General features: G+C 51.0%; 11 protein-coding genes across 11 annotated transcripts; 6 read left to right on the plus strand and 5 right to left on the minus strand.

Moving 5' to 3' along the window:
- Positions 1–1,868: 1,868 nt before the first annotated feature.
- On the plus strand, positions 1,869–2,447 carry GUITHDRAFT_62430 (hypothetical protein; the record flags this gene model as incomplete). Its single annotated transcript, XM_005834669.1, has 1 exon — positions 1,869–2,447. A coding segment is annotated over one exon (579 nt), but the record flags the coding sequence as incomplete, so codon positions are not given.
- A 921-nt stretch (positions 2,448–3,368) lies between these two features.
- On the plus strand, positions 3,369–3,753 carry GUITHDRAFT_60353 (hypothetical protein; the record flags this gene model as incomplete). Its single annotated transcript, XM_005834670.1, has 2 exons — positions 3,369–3,665; positions 3,709–3,753. Coding segments are annotated over 2 exons (342 nt in total), but the record flags the coding sequence as incomplete, so codon positions are not given.
- Positions 3,754–4,469: 716 nt separating this feature from the next.
- On the minus strand, positions 4,470–6,731 carry GUITHDRAFT_69199 (hypothetical protein; the record flags this gene model as incomplete). Its single annotated transcript, XM_005834671.1, has 10 exons — positions 4,470–4,545; positions 4,616–4,648; positions 4,686–4,744; positions 4,794–4,839; positions 4,893–4,949; positions 4,998–5,071; positions 5,130–5,177; positions 5,222–5,302; positions 5,354–5,488; positions 5,559–6,731. The coding sequence occupies 10 exons, from the start codon at positions 6,729–6,731 to the stop codon at positions 4,470–4,472; spliced, it is 1,782 nt and encodes a 593-aa protein (XP_005834728.1).
- Positions 6,732–7,888: 1,157 nt separating this feature from the next.
- GUITHDRAFT_137142 (hypothetical protein) lies at positions 7,889–8,806 on the minus strand (the record flags this gene model as incomplete). Its single annotated transcript, XM_005834672.1, has 1 exon — positions 7,889–8,806. The coding sequence occupies one exon, from the start codon at positions 8,804–8,806 to the stop codon at positions 7,889–7,891; it is 918 nt and encodes a 305-aa protein (XP_005834729.1).
- A 1,072-nt stretch (positions 8,807–9,878) lies between these two features.
- On the plus strand, positions 9,879–11,245 carry GUITHDRAFT_162562 (hypothetical protein; the record flags this gene model as incomplete). The annotated part of the gene is made up of 5 exons (XM_005834673.1): positions 9,879–10,528; positions 10,578–10,658; positions 10,712–10,922; positions 10,975–11,067; positions 11,120–11,245. The coding sequence occupies 5 exons, from the start codon at positions 9,879–9,881 to the stop codon at positions 11,225–11,227; spliced, it is 1,143 nt and encodes a 380-aa protein (XP_005834730.1). The 3' UTR covers positions 11,228–11,245.
- Positions 11,246–11,303: 58 nt separating this feature from the next.
- GUITHDRAFT_162563 (hypothetical protein) lies at positions 11,304–13,478 on the minus strand (the record flags this gene model as incomplete). The annotated part of the gene is made up of 9 exons (XM_005834674.1): positions 11,304–11,515; positions 11,565–11,791; positions 11,843–11,913; positions 11,961–12,038; positions 12,085–12,177; positions 12,223–12,536; positions 12,590–12,806; positions 12,868–13,004; positions 13,433–13,478. 9 exons carry the CDS (start codon positions 13,476–13,478, stop codon positions 11,448–11,450), a joined length of 1,251 nt encoding a protein of 416 aa, XP_005834731.1. The 3' UTR covers positions 11,304–11,447.
- Positions 13,479–15,029: 1,551 nt separating this feature from the next.
- On the plus strand, positions 15,030–15,886 carry GUITHDRAFT_162564 (hypothetical protein; the record flags this gene model as incomplete). Its single annotated transcript, XM_005834675.1, has 1 exon — positions 15,030–15,886. The coding sequence occupies exon 1, from the start codon at positions 15,359–15,361 to the stop codon at positions 15,884–15,886; it is 528 nt and encodes a 175-aa protein (XP_005834732.1). The 5' UTR covers positions 15,030–15,358.
- A 177-nt stretch (positions 15,887–16,063) lies between these two features.
- GUITHDRAFT_151956 (hypothetical protein) lies at positions 16,064–16,903 on the minus strand. The gene has a single exon (XM_005834676.1). The coding sequence runs from the start codon at positions 16,789–16,791 to the stop codon at positions 16,186–16,188; it is 606 nt and encodes a 201-aa protein (XP_005834733.1). The 5' UTR covers positions 16,792–16,903; the 3' UTR covers positions 16,064–16,185.
- A 323-nt stretch (positions 16,904–17,226) lies between these two features.
- On the plus strand, positions 17,227–18,564 carry GUITHDRAFT_93798 (hypothetical protein). The gene is made up of 6 exons (XM_005834677.1): positions 17,227–17,299; positions 17,612–17,662; positions 17,719–17,838; positions 18,114–18,239; positions 18,289–18,346; positions 18,410–18,564. Exons 1-6 carry the CDS (start codon positions 17,240–17,242, stop codon positions 18,457–18,459), a joined length of 465 nt encoding a protein of 154 aa, XP_005834734.1. The 5' UTR covers positions 17,227–17,239; the 3' UTR covers positions 18,460–18,564.
- Positions 18,565–20,056: 1,492 nt separating this feature from the next.
- CPEA8 (phycoerythrin alpha subunit 8) lies at positions 20,057–20,975 on the minus strand. The gene is made up of 5 exons (XM_005834678.1): positions 20,754–20,975; positions 20,482–20,667; positions 20,386–20,428; positions 20,285–20,332; positions 20,057–20,229 (listed from the first exon to the last, which is right to left on the minus strand). The coding sequence occupies exons 1-5, from the start codon at positions 20,957–20,959 to the stop codon at positions 20,191–20,193; spliced, it is 522 nt and encodes a 173-aa protein (XP_005834735.1). The 5' UTR covers positions 20,960–20,975; the 3' UTR covers positions 20,057–20,190.
- A 1,549-nt stretch (positions 20,976–22,524) lies between these two features.
- On the plus strand, positions 22,525–23,622 carry GUITHDRAFT_69286 (hypothetical protein; the record flags this gene model as incomplete). Its single annotated transcript, XM_005834679.1, has 6 exons — positions 22,525–22,650; positions 22,705–22,869; positions 22,947–23,022; positions 23,082–23,194; positions 23,246–23,374; positions 23,425–23,622. The coding sequence occupies 6 exons, from the start codon at positions 22,525–22,527 to the stop codon at positions 23,620–23,622; spliced, it is 807 nt and encodes a 268-aa protein (XP_005834736.1).
- Positions 23,623–23,987: the final 365 nt, after the last annotated feature.

Here is a 23,987-nt window from a genome sequence, read left to right on the forward strand (position 1 = left end):
TGAGGAACATGATCCTGACAGCACCCGGAGTGAACGATGACGTCAGCATGGGCGGCAGCGAGGAGGAGGTAGTTGTTGTCTCTCCTTTTTCCCCGTCATGTGTGTCTCCTGCAGCATGCCTGGCAGCTCGACTCGCTGGGTCAGGACCTTCTCTTCGTCGTGCCTGCCTTCGAGCGCTCGTCCATTGAAGCTGACCTGCGCCAGAGCTCAGAGATCGTGAGTGGCACCCGGTCCCTACCTCTTCCTAGGACCTCATACACCGCAGGTCCTTGCTGCCTCACAGGATGCGGCAGCTGCCTATGCTGCTGGCCAGGAGACGCCGCTGAAGCTTGACCGCGTGCTAGCAGATCTGATGGCAGCTGCAGAGGACGGGAGCGGTGAGAAGGAGGCGCTGAGGGGTGGGACTGATGCTTACGTAGCTCGAACAGGGAAGGAGACAGAAGAGTTTGAAGCTCAACGAAGATTTCTGCGGCAGCAGGTGGGGAGACAGCCAGGGGAGGAGAGCGAGAGTGAGGTCCAGATATGTTCTTGCGTGCAAGCATGCTACATAGATACGTAGAGCAGACTGGAAGGCAGGCAGGCAGGAAGTCAAGAATGAAGAGGAGGGCGAGGAGCACGATGGTGACGGTTTCGCAGGGCATCGACGTGATCAAGCGACAGGACGTGCTGAGGACGATGTTGGATAGCAACAAGGTTGATCATGGACGGAGAGAGGCGGGTGAGTGACGGAGCATGCAGGCGAGGCTCTTTGATCCTGATGAGGTCATGGCGAAGCTGCTGGACGAGTGGGATGAGAGACTGTCTGATGAGAGGAGTCGAGAGCCAAGACAGGACGCAGGAGGGGAGCAGCCTAGAGGGAAGCTGAGGTGCGAGCTACTAGAGGAGCCTGCAGGCATGTTCTCCTCTATGGAATTTGAGCGATCAAGTTCAACCTAGAAACACTTGTAGTCTAACGCGGGTCATTGAAAGTGAAGTACATGCACCACTAAACTACGGCCATTCAGTTGAGAGACAGACCTCAGTACTTAGCAGGTACTAAGCCTCAGTCACAGCGTGGCGGCGGGCGCGGCCGGGCCGGGCCGCGGGCCTGAGAGATCGGACCGCCGGCCGCCGTGCTCGGCGGGCCCGGGGGACTTCAGTGAAGTACAGAATAGGCCCTCAGTCATCATTTTCGTGCAACTTTGAACCTCATCCCCAACTGCTGATTCTCTTTCGACGTTTTGTCAATACTTCAATGAAAAATTGAAATATCAAAGAATATTTACGAATGGAGATCTCAAAATGTCTATGGTGTACCGGTAGTGACCGGAGTCGGAACCTTCAATGCAACTCTCTTCAAAGGGGTGGGTATTCTGGTGGGAAAGGGAGGGGTAGAGCGAGCCCAATTGGATGGCTACGACCTCCTTTAGTACCCCCCCCCCTTTCCACCTCTGATCCTCGTCCTGCCAGTCGCCCAGTTCAAGACAGTCGCTACCCCCCTTGCTCAGAGTCCCCCGCTCCTCCTCGGCTCCTCCTCCTCCTCGGCTCCTCCTCCTCCTCCTCCTCCTCCTCCTCTCTGTTCCTTTGCCTCTCACCCCAGTGTGAAGGCCACGGATTCAACCGCTGCTGCTGCAGGGTGAGGGGATAGGGTAAGTGGGAACGCACTGGGGGATACAGGTGAGAGTCATAGAGATCGACTGAGAGACTGAAGAAGGGAAGAGGAGGAAGGGAAGAGGAGGAAAGTCAGTGCACATGTGGTCCCTGATTGCTGAAAGAAGAGAATGTCCATGAGAGAAGGATATCCCAACAAAGTCTTGGATATGCAACTGGACATGTCCACCTTGGAATTACGGACTCCTCATCCTCAAACGTATCATATCAGCAATCAGGTTGGTTCAGGAGCGTCGGGGAGAATGCTTCTAGCCAAGGGCAGTTTGGATCGCAAGCTGTACGTAGCAAAGCAGATCGATTTTCAGGCAGGCAACAACGAAGCCGCGCTGTCGTACGCTCTTCACGAAGCAAGGATCCTGTTCCTCCTGAGACACCCTAGGATCGTTCACCTGCATGATTTCTACCCGCAGTCGTCCAGCATCTTTCTTGTTCTTGAATATTGCGAGCATGGTGACCTGGCAAAGCAGATCCAGCAGAGGCTACGAGACGGGGGAATGGCCTTCGACCCAGAGACAGCGATCAAGTGGTGGTACCAGCTACTTGACGGCCTCGACTTCTGCCATGAGCACGGCGTCCTCCATCGAGATCTCAAGCCCTCCAACCTCCTCCTTGACTCAGAGTTCGACCTGAAGCTCGCTGACTTCGGCGTGTCTTCCCTTATCCATTCTCCTCCTGCACCTGAGCGCGTCGGAAGTCGGCGGTACATGGCGCCTGAGGTAGTAGAGGAGCTGAAGTACTCAACAAAGAGCGACGTCTGGTCTGCAGGCATCGTGATGATGGAGGCGTTGACGCTGAAGCAGCATGAGGGGAATGCGATCGATCTTGTGGTGCTGGAGTCTCAAATTGGAAGCAAGTATGGCAAGTTCACCCTTGAAGGTCTCCAGCGTCAGTTACACTCAAGACCAGAGATCCGGTCTGAAGCCTCCGAGCAGAAGAGATTTCTCCTCACGCACATCCCTGAAAGTTTACGACACACCGTCGTCAAGGAGATCGGACAAGAGATAGAGGCCAGCACAACCTCGGCTAATGAACGAGTATGGTCCAGCAGTCCCAACGGAAAGCTCACACATGGGGATGAGGTTGATGTATGGAATGGCATTGGGATCGCGTTGGCTCCTGGGAAGGGCGGGGAGAACGGAACCTGGAAGATAGCTTCCGTGAACAGCAAACACAGGGAGCTTCTTGACTTCGAGGTGGTGCGAGGCGACTTCCTCTGGGATGTGGATGGTCGCATCGTCTATGGGTTCTCCTTCGAGACAGTCACAGGCATGCTCTCTGGGCCTGTAGGTTCTTCTGTGACAATCGGAATCAAGAAGGAGCTTAGCTTTCCTGTCAAACACTTCACGTTGATACGAAAGCCGTACAACGAGAGCTTGCTTCAAACCGAGCAAGAGCATTATCGCGTGGAGGATCAAAGAGCAGAAGAAGGAACGAATGTGGCGAGCGTCTCAACGTCTTCCTGCTCATCCGCTGAGCCGCAAGGAATGAGTCAGTTCCGGGAGCCTCTGCATGAGAGTCGTTCAAGCGATGAAGACCTCCCGCCTGCTTCCAACGGGGTGAGGCAGGAGTACGACCCTACCGATGAGCCCATCTCGAGCACGGACGTTGGCGGCGTTACTGCTCTGAGCGTTGGCTCGGCGTCCATTGCCGGAGGAGGTCGATACATCGGACAGCTTCGCTATGGGCGTCCCTGGGGACGTGGAACAGCCTCCTGGCCCCAGCAGGGCCACAGCTACGTCGGTGAATGGAAGGACGGCGTGATGCATGGGCAGGGCTCGGCCACGTACCTCAACGGCGATCGGTATGACGGGGAATGGCTCTGCGGCAAGAGAAGTGGCCTCGGCCGTTACTCTCATGGGTCGGGCGATGTGTACGAGGGGCTGTGGTCGAGTGAGAAGAAGGAGGGCCTGGGAGTAGACACGTTTGCCGATGGACGCGGATACCGGGGGGAACTGGAGGAGAATAAGTATGCAGGGATCGGCGCGTACTTCTCCAAGGATGGTCCGATCTACCAGGTGACTTTGAGAATGAGAAGGGAGGTGCTGAAGGGCAGGACAGGGTGAATGGTCTGAAGGGAAAGCCCATGGTCAAGGAATCTCAATCTCTAGCAGCAAGGGAAAACGATTTGTCAGGTAGCCTCCGAAATTATCATGTGAAGATTTAAAGATTGAGGCAGGTATTCGTACGGAACCATCATCTCGAGCGAGCCATTCTACACTGAATCGCATGGGATTGTGGAAGAGAAGATTGAAATCATCGGCAAGGCCGCCATCGCTGTCGCCTTGCTGTCTCGCAAAGTTGCTTCCATGCTACAGGTGGCACCTCTTGTTGCTGTTTGCCGGTTGTGATTCATACCGTGCTCAGAGTGAGAAGCTCGAGCCGCCACTGCCGTTCCTAGAGCAGCTAGAGGGGCAGGCGTTGCGGGAGTGCCTGTCGGAGATCAAAGGCACCTCACCACTGGGGGAGGCCCTGCACCTCTTGATAGGAGTGCGCTCAGTGGTGCAGGAAGACTCCTCCCTCGTGGTGCAGAGCCACGAGAGCGATGAGGAGACCTTCCAGCTGAAGCAGGGTGACATCATCCACGAAGTATGCGGGAAGTCGTGCTCGTGGTATCGTGAGCTACCGATCGAGGACGTGCTTCTCCATGTGAGAGAGGTGAGAAAGCTGCTGACAAGGCTTGAGGTGATAGCTGCTCAGGTCCAGGGCCCTTTCCTCGAGATGGGCATTAAGACTGAAGGGATGCCGCCATGGTCGAAGCCTCAATTATGCCACGTGAGCTTGCGAGAAGCGGTGTGAACAGCTTTAAACACTCAATACACTCAATCTCGTCTCTGCCGTTTCGGAGCAGGCCTCTTTCCTGATGAGGATGAGGATGACGAGGAGCTGGAGCTGGAGCTGGAGCTGGAGCTGGAATTAAAGCCTAAGTATGTACATCGGATCTGCAACAAGTGTTTACCTGCTGGACGAACTAGAACTGTCAGAATCCGAGTCGGAAGAACTAGTTCAAATATTCAGTGGCCGTAGGTCTGTAAAACAAGCCTGACCTCGATGAAGACGATGTCGATGAAGACGAGGATGATGAGGACGAGCTCTCCTGTTGAATTTTTCACCTCTTTAAGGTTTTGATTGAAGTGAAATTATACCTGCTTCCGTTGCATGATCATCTTTGGCAAGTTCTTTAGATGCTCTCTGTAACTCAGGTCATCTTCTGCGTCAGTCAAGGGGGCAGGTCAAAATGTCACCTCAGCCCCTCCGTGAGTCCACCCAAGCCAATAGATGTGAAGAAGTTGATGGCAAACCTGCACGGGCAAGCAATCAAGATGGGAGGGAGGGGGTTTCGCCTCTACCTCGTGTTCCTTGGGTTGTCACGGGGAAACAGACCCTCGAAGTACTGTGCCATGAAAGGATCCTCCAGACGCTCCTATCTAACATGTCAGACAACTTGACCAATGACGTCACACCGAAGAGCTGCTCCTCACCTTGAGCTTGGGTAGCCCCATGTACTCCGACACCTCTTGGAAGAGGATCTGGTAACATTTAGCAGGAGTTGAACTCACGGTAACTGAAACACCTTGATGAAGATACGAGATGAGGAGGTAGTCTCCTCCTCATTCAGTCGAATGTACTCAAGGCACGTCCATGGCATCGCATCCTAGTTGACCTCAACTCAACACAACAACTTGCAATCATAGAAAAAACATACTGTATGGAGCAAGTGACCAAAAATCTTTGCGACGTTGCGGAGCTTGTTGGTTTCAAGTCGATGCACTGTGGCATAGTACTGAGCAAACAGCTCGTCGTACATCTCTTCCCACTCCTTCTTTAATTTACAAAAGCGCTGCGAAAAAAAAAAAGAAAAGAAAAGAAAGAATGTCAAAAAAATCATTGCACACAGCGATCAAAATCACCTCTGCGAGAACACCGTAATATTTCATATACGATTTCTCTTGCATGCCGCATTCAATGATCATTCGAAGCATCTCTTTCTCCTGTCCCGGTTTGATTTGCAATTTGAGCAACTTATGTGCAGCTTCATCAGACTGCATACTACTCTGGATCGTGAGATAAATAGTTCGCCTCAGATTAACCAGATCGGTTTCTGTTTGATCTTGGATCTCCTGTTGTTGAGCAGCTGCTTCCTCCTCATCTTCCTCCTCTTCCTCTTCCTCCTCTTCCTCCTCATCGTCGCCCTCTTCTCCTCCTTCTTCTTCTCCAAGAAGCTCTTTCTTGAGTGACTTCCAGGCTTCTTCGTGCTCAACAAATTCAGGGTCAGGGTGAAAAATATCAAGCGATGGCTCTGGATCCAGCTGATCATCAAGTGACAGTTCATGTGTAATCTGATCATCCGCATCAACAAGATCAAGATCAGCGTCCAGGGCAGGGAACTCCGCGAAGTTTGTCTTGCGAACAGCAAAGAGCCCTTCAATCATATACTGAACGCGCTTGTCGATCTCACCCTCGTGAAGCACCCCTCGAAACCGTTCGAAGATGGCATGCAAGCCCATGGGTGTGAGTTGATGGAGAGCGGATCCTGCTTCCTTGACAAAGCTGACAGCAAGTTCCACACTGTCGTCTGTCGGCTTCTCAAGGAGGACAGTAAGCAATTGGAGGCCAAGAATCTCATGGGCCACTTGCTGGTTGATGAGGTGAGCGATGAACTTCACCATTGCAGTACAAACAGGCTTATCGTTTCTCTTGTATGAACGTCTGAACTGCATAATGACTCTCTTCAACAAGGTTTCTCCATTCTCAGGCAACTTTGTGTTGATAACTGCTGTCAATGCTGCGTATACATTGGTGAAATTGGGCGAGGCAAGTTGTGCTTTCATGAGTGAACGACAATAGAGGCCTCGGCCACGAACAAGGTTCTCCTGGAAGATTTCCTGCACTATGCTGGTGATGTTCGCTTTGGTGACCTTGTTGATCAGACCATTGATGCTCTTCTTCAGAGCCTCCCACGTCATCCTCTGATATTCAACACTCGATTTGTCCTGGATGCCTGCTTGCATCTGCTTCAAGCGGAAGGGCGGGATGTATGCACCACCGGCTCTGCCTGCCGGGAGCATCTTTGTCCTCTCCATAAGGGATGGTCCCCGACCCTCCGGTTGGTTCTTTCCGTCAGCCTCTGACGAGTTCTTGTTGGCGCTTTCATTCTCTACTCTGCTCTCCTCTTCAGGCGCTTTGTTCCCGCCTTCCACATTTTTGCGCTCATCGCGTCTCGGGCTTGAGGAACCTCCGCCCTCACTGTCGCTGCTGCTGCTGCTGCTGCTCGAGCTGCTGCTCGAGCTGCTGCTGCCTCGCTTCTTGTCTTTTCCCATGGCTGTGTGATTCTTCGATGAGAGATTCAAGTTGCTCTTGGTATGCTTCTCCCTCTACGTCTGTCTGTCTGTCTGTCTGTCTGTCTGTCCGTCTGTCTGTCTGTCTGTCGCTCCGTCCTCTTCTACTTCCTTCACTTCCTCTCCCTCTCCCTCCTTGCTTCGTCCGTTCCTCTTCTCAGCCTTTCTGCCTCCTCCACCCCACCCACCCTCTTACTGTACCCACCCTTACAAATGTTTATCATACCCACCCTCCTTCTTAAAGAAAATGAAGACCGCATCTCAAATATCAGGTAAAGCTAGACATTCTCAAATTTCTCTTTTGGGTAAAAACGGGGATCTCTATACCTTTTCCCTAATTTCTGTACCCCTACCCCCCCCTATCAATTATTCATCACAACGTACCCCTATCTTATTGTACCCCACCATCTCAGTTTCCACCTTTCCCGCCCTCCCTGCACGCGGAGAATGCGAACCACGGCAGATGGCAGACCAGAATCACGGTTGCGATGATCACTGAGTCGGACTCCGGGATCACCGTCGGGCCCCGGCCCCACTCAGCCGGCCACTCAGCGGCGGCCCACCACACTGAGATCCGACCGGCCCACCAGTCACTGAGTGATCCCACGGGCAGAACCGTTGATGATCGCGCCGAGTCGCAGCAGCAGACTCAGCCTGCGTGACGTCCGTTGCCCTGGCACTGGCAGGTCACTTCACTGAGTCAGTACAGTGCGCGGCCGCCACCGACGGACAGGGCCTGACTCTGTGAGAGGGTGAAACTCCGAGGCTCAGCCTTTCAAGGCTTGACGGTTGGTTACTGCTTAATACGCAACTCGGCAGGTCGCCGTTCCCTTGACTGATTCGGGCCCGTTAGCCGGAGGCTGATGCCGCTCCAATACTCGCTGAACATCCGAAAATTTCAGCTAATCACTACGATTTATATTCAGTTCATCGTAAACAAGGATGGTCGACGAGATCTTGTCCATGTAGAAACGGTTCTTGTCATCCCAGAAAGCATGTAAGATGTTGAGAACACTGAGAAGCAACGCAAGCAGGATCGATCCTGCCTTCCCGAAGTAAACCATCTCGGCGATGACACCCTGAGAGCCAGCAGGGGCGGCAATCGCTGAAATCAATCCAAACAACCCTCCTGCTAGCCCTCCGGCAAGGAATGGCCCGAAGTGACCCAGGACAAACACGCCAAAGAACATTCTCTTCCATCCGACGTCGCGACCAGTCTGTGCGTTGATATACTTCAACCCCATAACTGACTGATGGAAAAATCTGCTGGACCGAAAGACCCAAAGGAGCTCGTAGAAAAGAACAACGAACCTGTTGAAGAACCACTGCAGTACTGTGCAGCACAGCCTCGTCTGTATCGATGGATAAACAAACTCCTTGTCTTCTAACGTGAATATACGCGCCTCAGGGAACCTCTTTCCTGCTCGCAAGAGGTAGTTGGGGACTACGGAGAGGGCATGTAAGCAGGTCACAATGAAGGTACCCAAGGGACTGAGAGAGTATCCATTGAGAACCATCCCTGCGAGCGCAACAGCAGACAAGCCGAACATCACGTTGAGCATGAGAGGAGGAAGAGATTCCTGAAGAGATTCGAACGTGACATCTCCTTGCCTCGAGCCCCCCATTCTGACTCGTGAGACGCTTCTAGTTTCGGGAAGCTTCAAGGGGCTCCTTGCAACGACAGATCCCTGACATCTGAAGGACATGGTCGCCAACGAATGTTGCGCTCCGAGAGGAGCATATCTGAATGCCAGCGCTGGGCAATCGTTTGCGACCAGCAAGGCGACCAAGGCGATTGATTTTCGGGCACTGTGAGCCATGGAGATACTGCAGCACAAGCAGCATGTCATAACGAACATCTTGAGAAAACAACATCTTAAAAATTCTGACATATGGACTAAACCTCACAAAAATTACACATTCGCAGATTGACACCAGTTGAGTGTCACAAAAAAGAAAGGAGCCCAGAACTGAATAAGCGGAGTCTAAAGGTTCCCTGCTCGTAGATATTTGCAAATTCTAATCTTTATGATTTCTGGGTTGATACAGGTGTGGTATTGGTCCCTCGTCTGTTACAAACCTCTCTGATTCAACGCTCAGCGCTTCACTGCATGCGCTAAACACAAAGGGCAATGACGGCCAGGTATCATACCTCTTGTTCTACTTGCGTCTACACACCGGGACTGATCACGCATCGCATTCGAATCTCATCATTGCTATTCTGGCTGAGCATACCAGCATCTCACTCTCTCTCTCTCCTTGTCTCTTCCCTCCTCCTCTCCTCTCCCCTCGACCTCCTCGCATCAAAACCTTGCCAGAGGATTCTTGCTTCCGTTATTTCCGTTATATATAAACTCGGGCGACTCAATCGACTCCGACATAGTCACAGTGACTGAGCGGCGGCTCAGCGGCCCTCGGATAACCGGGCCCGGGGGCCGGGCGGCCGCGGACTCGGCGACTCATCCGGGGCCCGCCGGGTGCCGCGCCGGGGCAGATGTGGAGCTGCGGCCGGCCGGGCCTACACATCCGTTGAAGAAAAGGTAAATGGCGAAGACGCGAAGGAGAGCAGAGGCGGCAGCACTGAGTCTGAGATGCGAGCTTTCTCACAGAGTCATCCGATCCGAGTTCCTTGTCCTCTCGGAGGCACCAGGACAAGGAACTCGGAGGATGAGGAATGAGGCTAGTAGGCTAGTGATCGCAAGTTTATCATCATGCCGACTTGGGGCCAGAGAGAACTGACGAACTTTGAGCACGGTAAACCTGACGATTGAATGATGGCAGGTCAGACGGGGGCCGTCAGCGAACTTCTGAACGATTACCTTCAAGGCTTCTGATGACACTGGAGTGAACGTGAGTGACTCTGTGAGTGAGTGTGCTAGACTCGGCGACACGATGGACTGGAATGAAGGGAAACCCCCCGTGTCTCCTGCCTGGGATGCAGCGAACAACCACTTCATCGAGATGGAGAAGAGAAAACCCAGGAGGCTGCAGCCGAAAGATCCTGTCCCGCCTCGCACGATCGGGAGGGTGGTAGCAGGCCAAGTGAAGTGCTTCAACCAAACGCTTCTTGACGAGGTCACGCGACGAACGCACGAGGAGGAGGTGAGGGAGGAGAATGAGAAGTCGCAGCTGCGAGCCTCCAGGGCATCGCTCAAGAACAAGACGAGGGAAGACAGAGCTCAGGCGTTGATGGAATGGAGTCGAGCACAGAGAGAGTTGCAGTTGCAAGAGGAGAACAAACGGCGATTGATGTTTACGCAGAGGCGAGCGATGAAGCAGAAGATCAAGAATGAAGAAAAATTTCAAGAAAATTATCATACCTTGAAAGAAGAAGCAGAAACCTTCCTCGCCGATTTGGATGAATACCTTCACAACAAGCATATCGCATCACAACAGAAGCGCAAGGCATTGTACACAGAATGGAAAGAATGCGTTTTCAACAAGATTCAAGATCAGTTGTTGGATAAGATTGACACCATGGGGGAGGAGGAGATTGCTGCCAGGCGCAGAGACTTGTTCCAGAAATACATAGATGCGGCAAGGTGAGGGAGTTGCATGCGCTCTTATCTTGAAGCTTACGCTGCTGATCAGTGCGAAAGACGGAGGTCTGTTCCTCGATATAGTCATAGAGAACGAGTACAACCCCTTTGCCTGGAAGAAACACACCTTAAGGTCTCCTCCCCTCCCCTCCTCCCCCTCATTCCTCACTCACTCTCTCTCTTCAGGTACCGTGCCAAACCTGCTAAGCTCTCCAACGGCCCAGGCTTCACAGATCGCTTCGGCAATCCCGTCCCAGACCCCATCAAGCGCGACCTGGAGAAAATGCAGGCAGAAGCCAAGGCAGCGAGATCAGTTGGCGGGGATGTTGTTCTCGAGCTCGAGGAAGAGAAGATCGGGCGCGAGATCCTGCCGCTTGATCGCTGGTCAAAGATCGAGGTGACTTGAAAGTTTCAGCGCGTTACTGGGTTTGTTCCTGACCGATGCTCAGGCTACTCCCTTCTTCGATCGGGCCGCAAAAGTGCAGGAGGCTATAGCCTCCGGTCTCCCAATCCCACCTCGAAAGGGAACGAAGTCATCGATCGTGAGTTGTCCCTTGCTCCTCCCCTTGCACACTGGGGTGACGAGATGTGCAGGATCTCAATGACTTCCAGTTCCCCACCAGCGGACATGCGGTGACGAGAGAAATGCAGACAATCTACGGGAGGGGAAAGAGATGTAACAAGCCACAGGATCACTCTTAGAAAACTTTCTACGTTTCTCAACTGCTTCTTGTCAAACGTCCCTCCACTCTCCCTCAATCTCATGCAACCATCCCATGACAAGAATCGGAATATGATTCATTGAAGCATCGTTAAAATCTCGCCCGACGATGTCTCCACACAACGATCTCGCCAAAGCCGTGCGGGCCCGGACAATCCTCTACGTTCCGTCGAACACGAGGAGGGCCGGGCACAATTAAGCCTATGACGACTTGACGTCCATCTTGGACATGGATTCTGACACTTCATCTGCGGCCTTCGACTTCTCGTCTGTACCATGAGCTCAGTGTGATCAGAAGAATGAATATGACGGTCTCACCCTTGCCAGCCTGCGGTGAAGAGGATGATCCAGCTGATCCTCCGTCCTTGCCTTCTGGATGTCGATGAGCAGAATCTTTCGCCTCCTTCGCTTTTTGCGCCCGCTGGTGTGCACTGATAACTTCTGGGGCCCATGCAAGGCACGAGTCTAGCTGGGCATCGGGGGTGTCTCGGATAGAAGTCGCCTTCTGTGCCAGTTCGACTGGATCTTGCACAGGAGGGAGATACCTGGAGGTTTGGGTCAAACACTCCTCGACAAGGACCAAGATAAAGGCATACGGAGGTGTCATCTTTCGAATAGAATCCCACTTGACATCTTGTAAGAATTCGCATTTCTTAAGCTCGCCAGCCTGCACAGAAATTGAGTTCGTTCTTCAAATATGTCGGACACACTCACGCCCTGCTTTGACCCCAGACGCTTCGAGGGTTCTCGTGCCAACAGCGCTCGAATCATCTTCTTGAAAGCGTTGCTTAGCTGTTCAGAATATCAGGCTGTAAAGCTTTACTCCATTCCGATCAACCTCAGGTTTTTCAGGGATGTTGATCCGGTCCGATGAACAGATATTCGAGAATGTCGCGTGCTGAGTGTCGCCCTTGAAAGGAGTGAAGCCATACTGTAGGTATCGTCATACGTGACGTCTCCTTCACAGTAATCTTACAGCCATCTCGTAGATCAGAATTCCAAAGGTCCACCAGTCAACAGCCGAAGACTGCCCCGAGCCCTTGATAACTTCAGGCGCAATGTACTCCTCCGTGCCCACAAAGGAGTTTGTGTCTATCATAATTTGTCCTGCTCCTGGCCTCTTATCTCCTCCAAACAGACCACTCATGAATGACTGCTTGACAACTGGAGCTGTCACTGCGGCTTGCTTTGAAAGGTCGAAATCTGTTAACATGATGTGTCCACTTTCATGTAGCAAAATATTCTCGGGCTTCAGATCTCTATAGATGAATCCGCAGGTGTGCAAGTATTCTAATTACAAATGAAGGATCAGGATGGGCGAGAGAGGTTTCAACATTTCAGACCTAAGGCAAGGAGCACTTCTGCGGCATAGAAGCGCACCCAGTCTTCTGGAATTCTGCGCTCAGGCTGACTCTTCAGCATCCTGAAGAATTCTCCGCCCGCACAGTAATCCATGACGAGGAAGAGGTGATCAGGGCTTTGAAAGCAATAGTAGAGCGTGACAATGAAGGGATAATCCACTGTAGCAAGGATTTCCCTTTCGGTGAGACATCGCTTTAGCTGCACACAGGAACGAAAACATTGTCAACAATCTATTTCATAGAAGAAAGAAGGGGCCAACCTTATTTCTTGCAATCATTTCCTGCTTCGACAAGACTTTCATCGCAAAATAGTTCGTGCTGTTCTTCAGGCGAACCAGATAAACCTTTCCAACATCTCCTTGCCCAATCAGCTTGATCCTCTCGAAGTCCTGCGGGCCTGCATGCATGGGTTATGACAAATGTAGATATGAGTCATGCTGGATAGGTCTAGGCGAGCATTGCCCCAGGAAGGATCGAGGATAGAACGAATTGCATTTCTCGAAATCTTCAACTATCTAGTTTCCTCTACAGTCGTGAACTCCAATTTTTTTTTTTTGCTATCCTTGACAGGGACTAACAGCGTTCACGAATCCCCTCAAGGGATTCAAAGACTATCTTGCCGACTCTTGGCGATCAATCCTATTCGTTTTGAAAAGTCTTTTCCTCCCACAGCCGCCACTCTGCCCTTGGAGTTGAAGACATCCCTACAACCTTTTCGGCATTTCATCTCCCTTTCCCTACTTTGTCGCGCCTATCTGAGCTCAATGCACCGCAGGAGGTCCATTGAGGCATTATCCCCCCCTCTCTCCTCTCATCGCTTCTTACCGACTTTCTTGGGCAGCGCTTGACACTCCTTCCCCTCCGACGCCATCCCCTGCCGCTTCGCCCCCCCCTCCCCCCCACTGACCCCACCCCCTACCCCTACCCCCTCATGAAACACCTTGTGCTTGGACCCATAGTCCAGGACCTCCCAACCCCCCAGTACCTACCTACCAACATCACAACTCGTTCAACAAGAGAAAAGTACCCCATATTTTTACATATCCTAGTGGTACTTCACACCCCTCCCTCTCACATATGACCCCTGTTATGTATCCGTCGACATGCCACCACCCCATTCTAATCATTTGTACCCGTGCTATCGTAATAATTCACCCACCCATACCCCTCACTATGCACCCGTGGCTGTTCTACAACCCCTACCCACTACTACCATATCTCCTCGTCCTTCAACACACTAGAATTATCAATTACTACCCCCCCTTTCTACCCCTACTACCCACATGTTTTCATGCTCCACGCCGACTCCTCCTTCTTCCATACCTCTGCACCCCTCGTGGGGTTGTCCACCCCTCCCACTACATCTGTACTCACTAACACCCCACCAAGGTATACCCCATGCTCTACCATACAAAATTTCATGATACTACCCTACCCCTCTAGCTTCGAGTGTATACCCTACCCCATCAAGTGAAAATTTTCGCTACCCACCCTGTAGGAAGAAATTGACTACCCCACGAAAATCAACTGACCATGGGCGAACCTCTCAGGACCTCATGGTTTCTACCCCACATGAGTACCCCACCACCCCACCACCCTCTTTATTTCTATCACCCCTATCCACATATATGGGACCACCTGCAAAAGTACCCACCTCACTAAAGACGAGGTCAATCTCTACCCCTTACCCCCCTTGCTGTAGTGAGGCTGTTGGGGAGGAAGGGGTGAGGTCCTACCTTCCAACCACCCAGGGTCCTGTTATAGCCACCAAGCAATCCCGGTGGGTGGGTCCTTACCCTACCGGTTTACTACTCACTCCCTCCTACGTCTCTTCCTAGAACAGGATATGAAGGTCCTAGGACGCGGTAAAATACTAAGACCAGGCAATAGGGGGTACGTCAGCTCCCTCTCAAACTACCCCCTCCTTGCTGCTGATGATGTGCAGGGGTTACGAGATGGCACACTCTGTCAGTGTGGACCACCCCTACCTGCATGCGGTTGTTCCAACCACCCCAACATTGTTCACTGGCCCTGCACCCTGCCCCCTCCTACTGAACCTGCTTAACTCTTCAGGGTGGGTACCCCTACCCCACTTATCTCTTTAGCTGGCGGCCGCCAACCAAGAAAATTTATAAAAGTTACGTTTTAGTGGTGAATAATAAAAAGCTTATAAATAGGTAAGTACTGTATTGTTTGTACCTTTCCAGCAGTTTGTTACGACTAAAGTATATCACAAGGTACCTGTTGTGGATTGTACTTCAAGGCCTTTGATGTACCTCATAACAATCTTGTTTTAGGAAAATTTGTAAAGGTATGTATAGATATATAAATTCTGACACAGATCAGGTACACCTTAAATTATTTTGTCACATATTGAAGATTTTAGCTCTTTATTACAGCCCGCCCCCCCCCCTTGTCGAGCGCTGTTCTCTGGCGCCTCCTTTCTCCGTTCATCCTCCACTTGTTCGTCCCTTCTCGCCCTCCCTGTCATCCTTTCATCTCCTCTTAGAGTTAGCATTTATTTCGGCTGTCTTGCCGAATCTTGTACTGACACTTCAGGTCTCTGAATCCCTTCACATCCGTTTTGCCGGTCACACTTTGTACAAGTTGACCCTCTGGCATTGAAGGACCATCTTTGACCCTCGCGCAATCGACAGATCGCATAGTGCTTGCAGTCTACCTTGACTGTTGAACGCTGCTAGGAGAGCCTGTCTTGTTGATTGAAACGATACCGAGTGGAATTGCAAGAGGATGACTTGTACTCTTCTTCAATGGGTGGCAATCTTTGCTTTTGTTGCAATGTGCACTGGATTTTCTTTCAACGGAGGGGCTTTGTTGAAGACATCTTGTAGCTTATCAAGGTCATCTCGTATGAGTTCAGATGGATCATGCAGAATTCGGAATCGGCCAAGGCAACACATCAGGATGGAAGGAGGAGCAGCATCGACTGGTGCTGCAAAGTCCTACTTGAACAAGATCCCGGCACATCTTCAAGGCTTGGCAATCAGGAACGTGAAGTCTAATCCTGTTAGAGATTGGGTCGTCAAAAAAGATGATGATGAGGTCCACAATATTCAGAAGGAACTGGATGAGGAGGAGGAAGATCACATTGACTTTGCTATGGAGATTCTAGAAGAGCTTTCTGACGATCTCAAACCTCGCTTGCATGATTACAATATCGATCTAGAAGATGCAGCCGTCCTGAGAGAGTTACGCCGGAGCATGAATCCAGAGGACTTCCAGAAAATCTTTGGTCGTGGTGTTGGCGACCTTCTTTGAGGAGCATGGGTGTTGAGGAATTGTTTGAATTTTTTTCGTTACATCATGAGTAGAGATATGCCATTACGGCTAATGTGCAATAAGTAGTTCTGATTATCGATATTTTTGTTTCTGTGACAATACAAGGACGAAAAATATGTTGGGTGATGAATCTTCACATCGCACACAGCAGCAAATAAATCCAACGTTTCGATTATCAACCGAAGAACAGAATCTGTTCAATCTTACGACGTTACAACAGGTGCAAAACAGACTACGAGTATTCTTCGTGGTGGACCGAAATATAGCGGAGCACATCTTCAATCCAACGTGTCTCCAGTTCGACTGCGCTTCGCGTCGCTTCCTCCTTCTCCTCGGAGCATCGCCGCCCTTTTCTCAACCTCTTCGTCCTCTTCTGCGTCTGCAGCCCTTTTGGATCCACCCGCCCTACCTTCGATGTTGCTGTTCCACCAGATAGGAGCTCCTTTGTCGCAGGAAGCGCAACTGATGCACCCCGTTACGACAGATGGAGTGATCTTTCCGCTGCGCAAACGGAGGGGCACCCTGCAAACGTTTGTGGTGCCAAAGTTTGTGGATCCTTTGTTGATAGCAGCCAGAGAGCAGAGGAATTCGTACCCTGGTTTCTTCCACTTAGCCATTAGATTTCCATCCACCACCTTCTCTCGGATACAGAAATCAAGGAGCTCTCTCGAGATCTCCTTTTTGGTGTAATAAAGCTCATAGATGTACCTGCTCTTCTCATAATGAATCCTGTGGATGGGCCATGTCGACTCATGCTTGCGTTTCCCTTCATGCGATTCGTTTACGGCATCTTTCATCCTGTTCTCAAACATTTCCAAGGTTGGAAGAACCTCGTCCCAACCTTCTGGAGCCTTCTTGGACAATCGCTGGAGGTTTGTCGACATGCTTGCAACTCAAGCTGTAGCAATCTGTAGCGGCTAGAACGAAAGGACAAGCGCGGGGGGGCAGGGGAGGGTCAACAACCAAGCAGCAGGGAGAGCGGAAAGGCGAGGGGGAGGTTGTGAAGGGCGTGGAAAGCGTGAAGACAAGGGGGTGGGTGGAGAATGCTTGGGTGATGCTGGTCTGCATGGGGGGTGATACAGCCTCCTTGCAAGGGTAGTACTTCTAGAAGAGGGTGGGTAGTCAATTGGTCCTAGGAAGCTCTGGAGGTCTTACATCTGCTAGTGTCCCAAGATACCCAGGTAGGACAACCGTTACACGAGTCCAGCTCCGTTATGTGTTTACTATTACTCCATGAGGCGGACCCGACGGAGGTGAAAATTGCACCCCATCCCCTCTCATACCCCTCATCGATTCCCCTGGACTTGTTCTGGATTTCCGGAGGCTAGCACAATGAGCGAGTCGCTCTTCTCCATGCTCATGCGCGTCCGGCCGGGCAACTTTCCCGAGCAGGTGAGGATGGAAGGAGGGAGAGAGGAGGGAGAGAGGAGGGAGAGAGGAGGGAGAGAGGAGGGAGAGGAGGGAGAGAGGAGGGAGAGAGGAGGGAGAGCGGAGGGAGAGCGGAGGGAGAGAGGAGGGAGAAGGGAGGGAGAGAGGAGGGAGAGAGGAGGGAGAGAGGAGGGAGAGAGGAGGGAGAGAGGAGGGAGAGAGGAGGGAGAGAGGAGGGAGAGAGGAGGTGTGAAGTCATCGAGAGGATGGTATCAGCCAGTAGGATGGTGCCAAGTTGATGCTGACGTCACTTCCTAATCTGACCATGTTGCCAAGATTGTGTACGAGGACGAGAAGGTCATGGCGTTCTTGGACAAGTTCCCTCAGGTGGTTACACGAGAATGATAGGAGCTACTCACTTGCATGGCTGACAAGAGGCTCAGGTTGACGGGCACACCTTAGTGGTTCCAAAGGAGCAGGTGGAAAAGGTTCACGAGATGAGTGGGGAGACAGCAGCCGCTGTTGGCGCTGCCTTGTCCAAGGTTGCGGCGAAAGTAGTAGCTGTAAGTTGTTTTCCTCCTCTTCTCAGAATTATGCCTGTCCTCCCGCCCCCACTGCGTCCTTTTTCTGCACTTCGAACTCTTCGCTACCTCCTCTAGTGGTGGAGATTGTTGTTGGTGGTCAGGATGAAAGCGTCAAAGATGAGGAATCGATGATGCAAAAGATTTGTATGTTTGTAAGGATTATGTAGAGGTAGTGGTATACATGGGAAAGAAAGGACTGAGGCAAAACTGAGCAAGTTGTTGTTGATATTGCTGCACTGAGAGTTGCCGAGCAGGCAACTGGGTGTGCAGATTACAATGTTATCTGCAACAACGGCAAGATCTCAGGTCAAGAGGTTCCTCACGTGCACTTTCACATCATCCCGAGAAGGGAAGGAGACTACACCAGCAGCTGGGCAAAGGCAAGCACCCTCTCTTACCGTTTCCTGAGACGTTGATGTCCGCAAGCAGAGCATCGAAGAAAACAGAGCGACGGGCAACCCGCGCCCAGAGAAGCTGCCGGATGAAGGCGAGTATTGTTGCTTGCTGTTGATGATGTTTGGTCTAGTTGATCCTGACTCCATCACTGCAGGTGCCTTCACGGGCAAACTGGCAACTATGCGCGACGCGATCCGTTCTTGAAGTTCTATTCCCCTGACATGGCGATTGAGCGCAAGGAGAAAGACGATCGGATCAGCAAGTACTTGTTGTTGTCACTCTGATACGCTTCATAAAGCTGTGAACTAGAGCTCCGTGTCGGATGACTTGAGAAATACCTGACGGTCAGCGTGTAGTAAGCCGCCGACGGTCCCTGAGGGACCGTACATTCAATCTACCTGCCGGCCCATCCGGTTTGAGCGGTGAATTCACGATGGGTCACCATGCCGCAGCTACAGTCAAATGGAGAGGACAGACTCTCAGAAAGGAGAATGGACGAAAGGATAACAGTAATGCGCCGTGCGTCCGTCATTACCTGCGGCGGAATGTGTTGTCACTGGCCACTGAGACACTGTCAAGCCTCAGGGAGCCTCACTGTATCATGTCGCCCTGATGCCGTTGAAGCAGCCGTGACCCTCTGCGCCTGACCATGGGCTGACAGCCGACGGTGTCCAGTACTGATGTCTGCTGCCGGATCGATTCCACGGTCAGCGCACTGCGGCAGCAACTTCGAAGGATCGGATCAGTGTCACTGCCGAATGCTTCTTGACGATTTCAAATGATCCTTTCAAATTACACATGTAACATTTGTAATTTTGATACAAAAATTTCAAAACAATCCCGGAGTGGAGGCTCATCTGTAATGCCAGCCTGCAAATGCGTCAGCCTCGTTCAGCAGCGATCTCCATGGCTGTCTCGACTCCTTGCTCCTCCCTGTCCTACTGGATGACGCATGGCTCTCACTGAACTTCTCCTTTGTCTCCCTTCTTGTCATGATGAATTCGTTTCATGAAAAGTTTGATGATGACCTAGAAATGTTTGTTCCAGCTGTGGACATGTTAGTTCGCTCCAGGGTGCCTCTGTTCAGGGTGAGCAAGCTGTCAAAAAAATTTGAGTTTTCGTACGACTCGACATGATAAGAGCAAGCAGAATCAGAGTGGTGTTGAAGATCGTGTGCTTTCAGCTCCAATCTATGTCCTTATCCTCATCCTGAGATGGATTGAAGGTGATGTTTCGTAAGCTTCTAACCCTTCCTTGTGAGCTCATACATCATATCTAATATAATGCGAAATCCAAATTCACAACTATACATGATCATCTTTTTCGTACCGGCTATCATACGGAGTACTGATGGAGTACTGAACTCGTGGAAGTCTAGTCTATGGGTTGCATCAGCTTGAACACATACAGAAAACAGATGGCTTCTTCTTAGCAATGGGGATTTTGTTTCGTTTGAATCGTATGTGCCAGAATTGTTGGATCTATGTCCAGTACCAACCCTGTTGACGACGAAGAGGATGTAACCGTTCGCGTTGTTGGTGAAGCTGTCCAAGTAACCCGAATGCAGGTCATTGACGGTGTAATCCGGAGGACAGGATGTGAAGAAGAGTACAAGGCGATGGAAAATTGTTTGAGCTTCGACACTAATCGTGACTTCCGTGCGTGTGCTCAAGTACGTTATTGAGTGAAGCTCATCACAACTGATGCTAACAGTTATGCGGCAGGTAATGAAGCAGTTTCAAGATTGTTTGAATGCAAAGCAGAAAGACAAGCGATGAATCAATAAACATAAACCGCAAATCACTTGAAATATTCGTATTATCCTTATCATCCTTCGACATGTTCGAAACAAAGATCAAATTCATTGGCTTTAATGTCATTCTGACCCAGAATTTCGAGCATCGGACGACGCATTCTCGAAGTAGAGCATGCAATTTATCCACCAAATCCGAAGAGACCACCCTTCTTCTTGTCCTGCAGATTCAAACATCACACCACATTCACTGAGAAAACATGAAGAGCCGCTTACGTTGCTCTTGGCGTCAGCCTTCTTGTCAGCCTTCTTGGAGAACAAGCCCTGATCATGTTTGAGCGATGCAAGAAGATTAGTGAAAAGGTTCTATTCTATACCCCCTTGTCCTCGGACGCCGCTGGGGCACTGCCAACAGCATCGCTGAAACAAATGCATATGAGCGAGCGAGTTAGGTCATATACATTTCTGCTGACCTCCTCACAACTCCCCTGAAGTCACCATCAATCCCCTTGGCCCTGTAAGAGATGAACTCTTGGAGGGCAGCAGCAGCCTCGGTCTCGCTGACAGTGATCTTGCTGAGAGCAACCTTCACGCAGCGGTTGTCGTCCTCGTCGCCGGAAGCGGGTCCGACGTACTCCTTGGGGGCACGATCGCAGAACCTGTTCCCATAGCCATCAACCATGGGCCAAAACGACTACCGGGCAACAAAAGAGATGGATGAAGAAGTCATAGTGCAGTAACTCACTGGTGATCGAAGGTGGTGATGACGGGAGCAAGGGAGTCCTTGGGGTAATATGCACCAGCCGGCTTGGCCTTCAGGAATGGAGCAACGGCGGCGGCGGCAGCTCCAGTCTGAACGACCTCTCTACGTCCCATGTCCATGGACATGGAGGGGGAAAAGGCGGCGGCAGAGCCGAGCATGGCGGTGGCGAGCACTGCGCGGGAGAGCATTGTGCGGATTCAGGAAGGGTGGGGTAGGGTGGAGTATACCACCCCTTCGGAGAAGGGTGTACTCAATAGGAAGAGACCGGTACTTCTTCTCGATGGGCAGTGGTGGTATGACAGGGTCCAATGGAACTGTACTGAATTCTAATTGTTTTCAAAACTTTGGATAACAATACGAAATATTTCAATGATGGCCTATTTTAGAGGGGTGTATGGCCCTCTGTTCCTAATTCATTTTCAAACTGGAAGCGATTGGTTTGCAATAGACCCCTCCTCAGAAATGTTTCTCGACATAAACTTGTCACCGACTTGCGCCCGCGTATCGACACAGAATAACGGAAAATAACGACCTTCTTCCGGATTTGCGTCCGTCGGGCCGCCGGGTTCCCGGCCCCGGGCTCGGGCTAGCTGGCTAAGTACCCCACCCTACAAATGCCAGAGAATCTTGAGACATGGTGGTGGTGGGGTACAGTGAAATTTCGTTTCGGGGTAGGGTGAAACAAATGATTTTCTATTCAAGGGGGTGGGTACTGAAATGAAATCGAATTAGACCGGGTAGTAGAACACCGTTCACGGCACCATGAGGGGAGGGTACTTCGGCAAAAAAGAGGTAAGCTCCAAGGTGGTGTAGTAACTTCTTCAGGTGGGGTAGGGTAGGGTGTTTGTAGGGAACAAAACTCAATTTTTCAAGGGGTGAGGGTACTATGTCACCCCCTTCTTTATCTCGATTTAATTATGAAAATAAGGGGTACTAATGGAAACAAAAGGGGTGATTTTCCTGAGCTAAACCACCCCTTAACGCCCCCTGCCGTAGTCCTTCTACAAGTGGGGTGAAGGTATACAAGTTGGGTAGTATGAAGGTCAAAAGGGTGGGTTATGCATTGGATAATATGGGGTCATCGCTAGAGGGGAGGGGTCGAGATAAAAGGGGGTTGGTTGGTAGTCCCCCATCTGATGGGGGAGGAGACCGACAATGTTGGTCGGGACTGGGTAACAGCAGAGGATGGGGAGGGAGGAGGAGGAGGAGGAGGAGGAGTATGAGGTATTCATACTGAGGAAGAGACAGAAGGAAGATGTTGGTCCGACCTTGTGAAAACGAAAAGAAAAATTCAGCCAGGCCGTCGGAGGAATCGAGAGAATTTTCGTGAACATGCTTTAGCTTCCTGTCCGAAGGATCTCAAGCTGTACAGCATCCATTGGCTGTTTCACGACCATTGGGCTTACACGACAGTACAACATACACGTGTCGTCTTGAGATGGCACCTCGTGAAGCAGATAAGACGGCTGTGAAGATCAAGAAGAAAGAGGACAAAGCAAATCGAAAAGTGGAAAAGGCTCCGTTAAGTTCCAATGCAGCAAGCTTGCATCACGAGATTGAGCTTGAGGAGATCGTTCTGGATCAGAGTGTCGCTGAGGCCGAGACCACGGAGCCAGACTCCCCTGACGTGAATGGGATCAGTCAAGTTCCCAAGTCAAACGATTCACTAAGCGTAGATGAAGTACCAGTTGAAGACACGCAGGTCCTGTATGGGGTTACCCCAGACGCTTTCTGGGTGGCTACTAGTGCTTCCATGTTGGGGATCACCTACTTGCTCGTCATCGCATTGGCGGGCATAGTGCTCTGGCAGTTCATCGTGCATGAGTACGAGCAACATGTGATTGCATGGGTTATCGGGGCCATTTTCGTCATGGCAGCGGTATGGAAGAGTGTCGCTTGATGCTTGTTCCTTCTCACTTGTCCCATACTGCAGGTCCCTTTGGCACTTCAGGACATACACTTTCATATCATACACTACGTGTCGCCGCTCCAACGACATTACGTTCGGATTTTGTGGATGATTCCTATCTATGCAGTAGAATCATGGTTGGCACTCCGCTTCAACGAACAAAAGATATACCTTGAGACCATGCGAGAGGTGAGACAGGGAGCAAGAGAGACACAAGAATCCTGCTATTGGTTTGCTTGCGCATCGCTGTAATCTCAACGTGACAGGCGTACGAATCCTATGTGGTTTACTCGTTCTTCAAGCTCATGCGCGAATTTTTGGGCGAAAAGCCTCGTAAGGTTGGTTCGCCGTCGTTGCTCATATTGAATCTCTTGCAGGAGCTGTTGCTCGACTGAAGCGAGTTGCTGAGAAGAAGGGCAGGGGAAAGGCAATCATGTTGTGGCCCTGTTGCTGCATGACTGCGTGGCGACTTGACGCCCAATTTTTGACGAGATGTTCCTTGGGTGTTTGGCAGGTATGCACATGAAGGATATTGTAGTTTTGATTGGTCTTACTGAACTCTCAGTACGTCTTTATTCGAACGGTCTCAGCTGTTGTGGCTTGTATTTTGGAGCATTTTCATCTGTACGGGGAAGGAACATATGATTTGAACAAGTTCTACATCTACTATCTGATCCTTGTCAACACTAGTCAAGTAATCGATCAATTACCTGCATTCCCTCTCCTGATTCACTCTGTGTGCAGTGCTGGGCCCTTTACTGCTTGATCCTGTTCTACAAGGAGCTTGCTGAAGAACTTTCTGCCATCGGACCCCTCCCCAAATTTTTGGTTGTGAAAGCAGTAGTTTTTGTATCATGGTGGCAGGTAAGACTCCATGTCGTTGTGAGGAGCATGAAGAAAGCATTGAGGAGGATTTTAAAGAGTATCAACTTGAGACGATGAGATCGACGGGTGGTTGAGAAGGAACTGGGGGAGGACTGGGAGGGTCGGAGGATTACACATCAATGACATTTCTATCAGGGGATTTTGATCATGTTTGCTGCCTCCAACCACATGCTCAATCCCGTCCTCGACTACTCAGGTGCTGCGACTTGTTCGTAGCTTCTTCTCTTCGATGCTGACTTGATGCTCAGCTGAGGACGTGGCGAAAGGCCTTCAGAACCTCCTTATCTGTGCCGAGATGTTCGTCTATGGGCTGCTCTTTCATGTTATCTTCTCATATCGCGATTTCCAACGAGGAGGGAAACTCAGCGAGTACCTCAAGGTGAGGAGAAGTAGCGCTACCGCAATCCCCCAGTGACCTTGGG

This window comes from Guillardia theta (genome assembly GCF_000315625.1).
Source record: "Guillardia theta CCMP2712 unplaced genomic scaffold GUITHscaffold_24, whole genome shotgun sequence".
Taxonomy (NCBI): Eukaryota; class Cryptophyceae; order Pyrenomonadales; family Geminigeraceae; genus Guillardia; species Guillardia theta.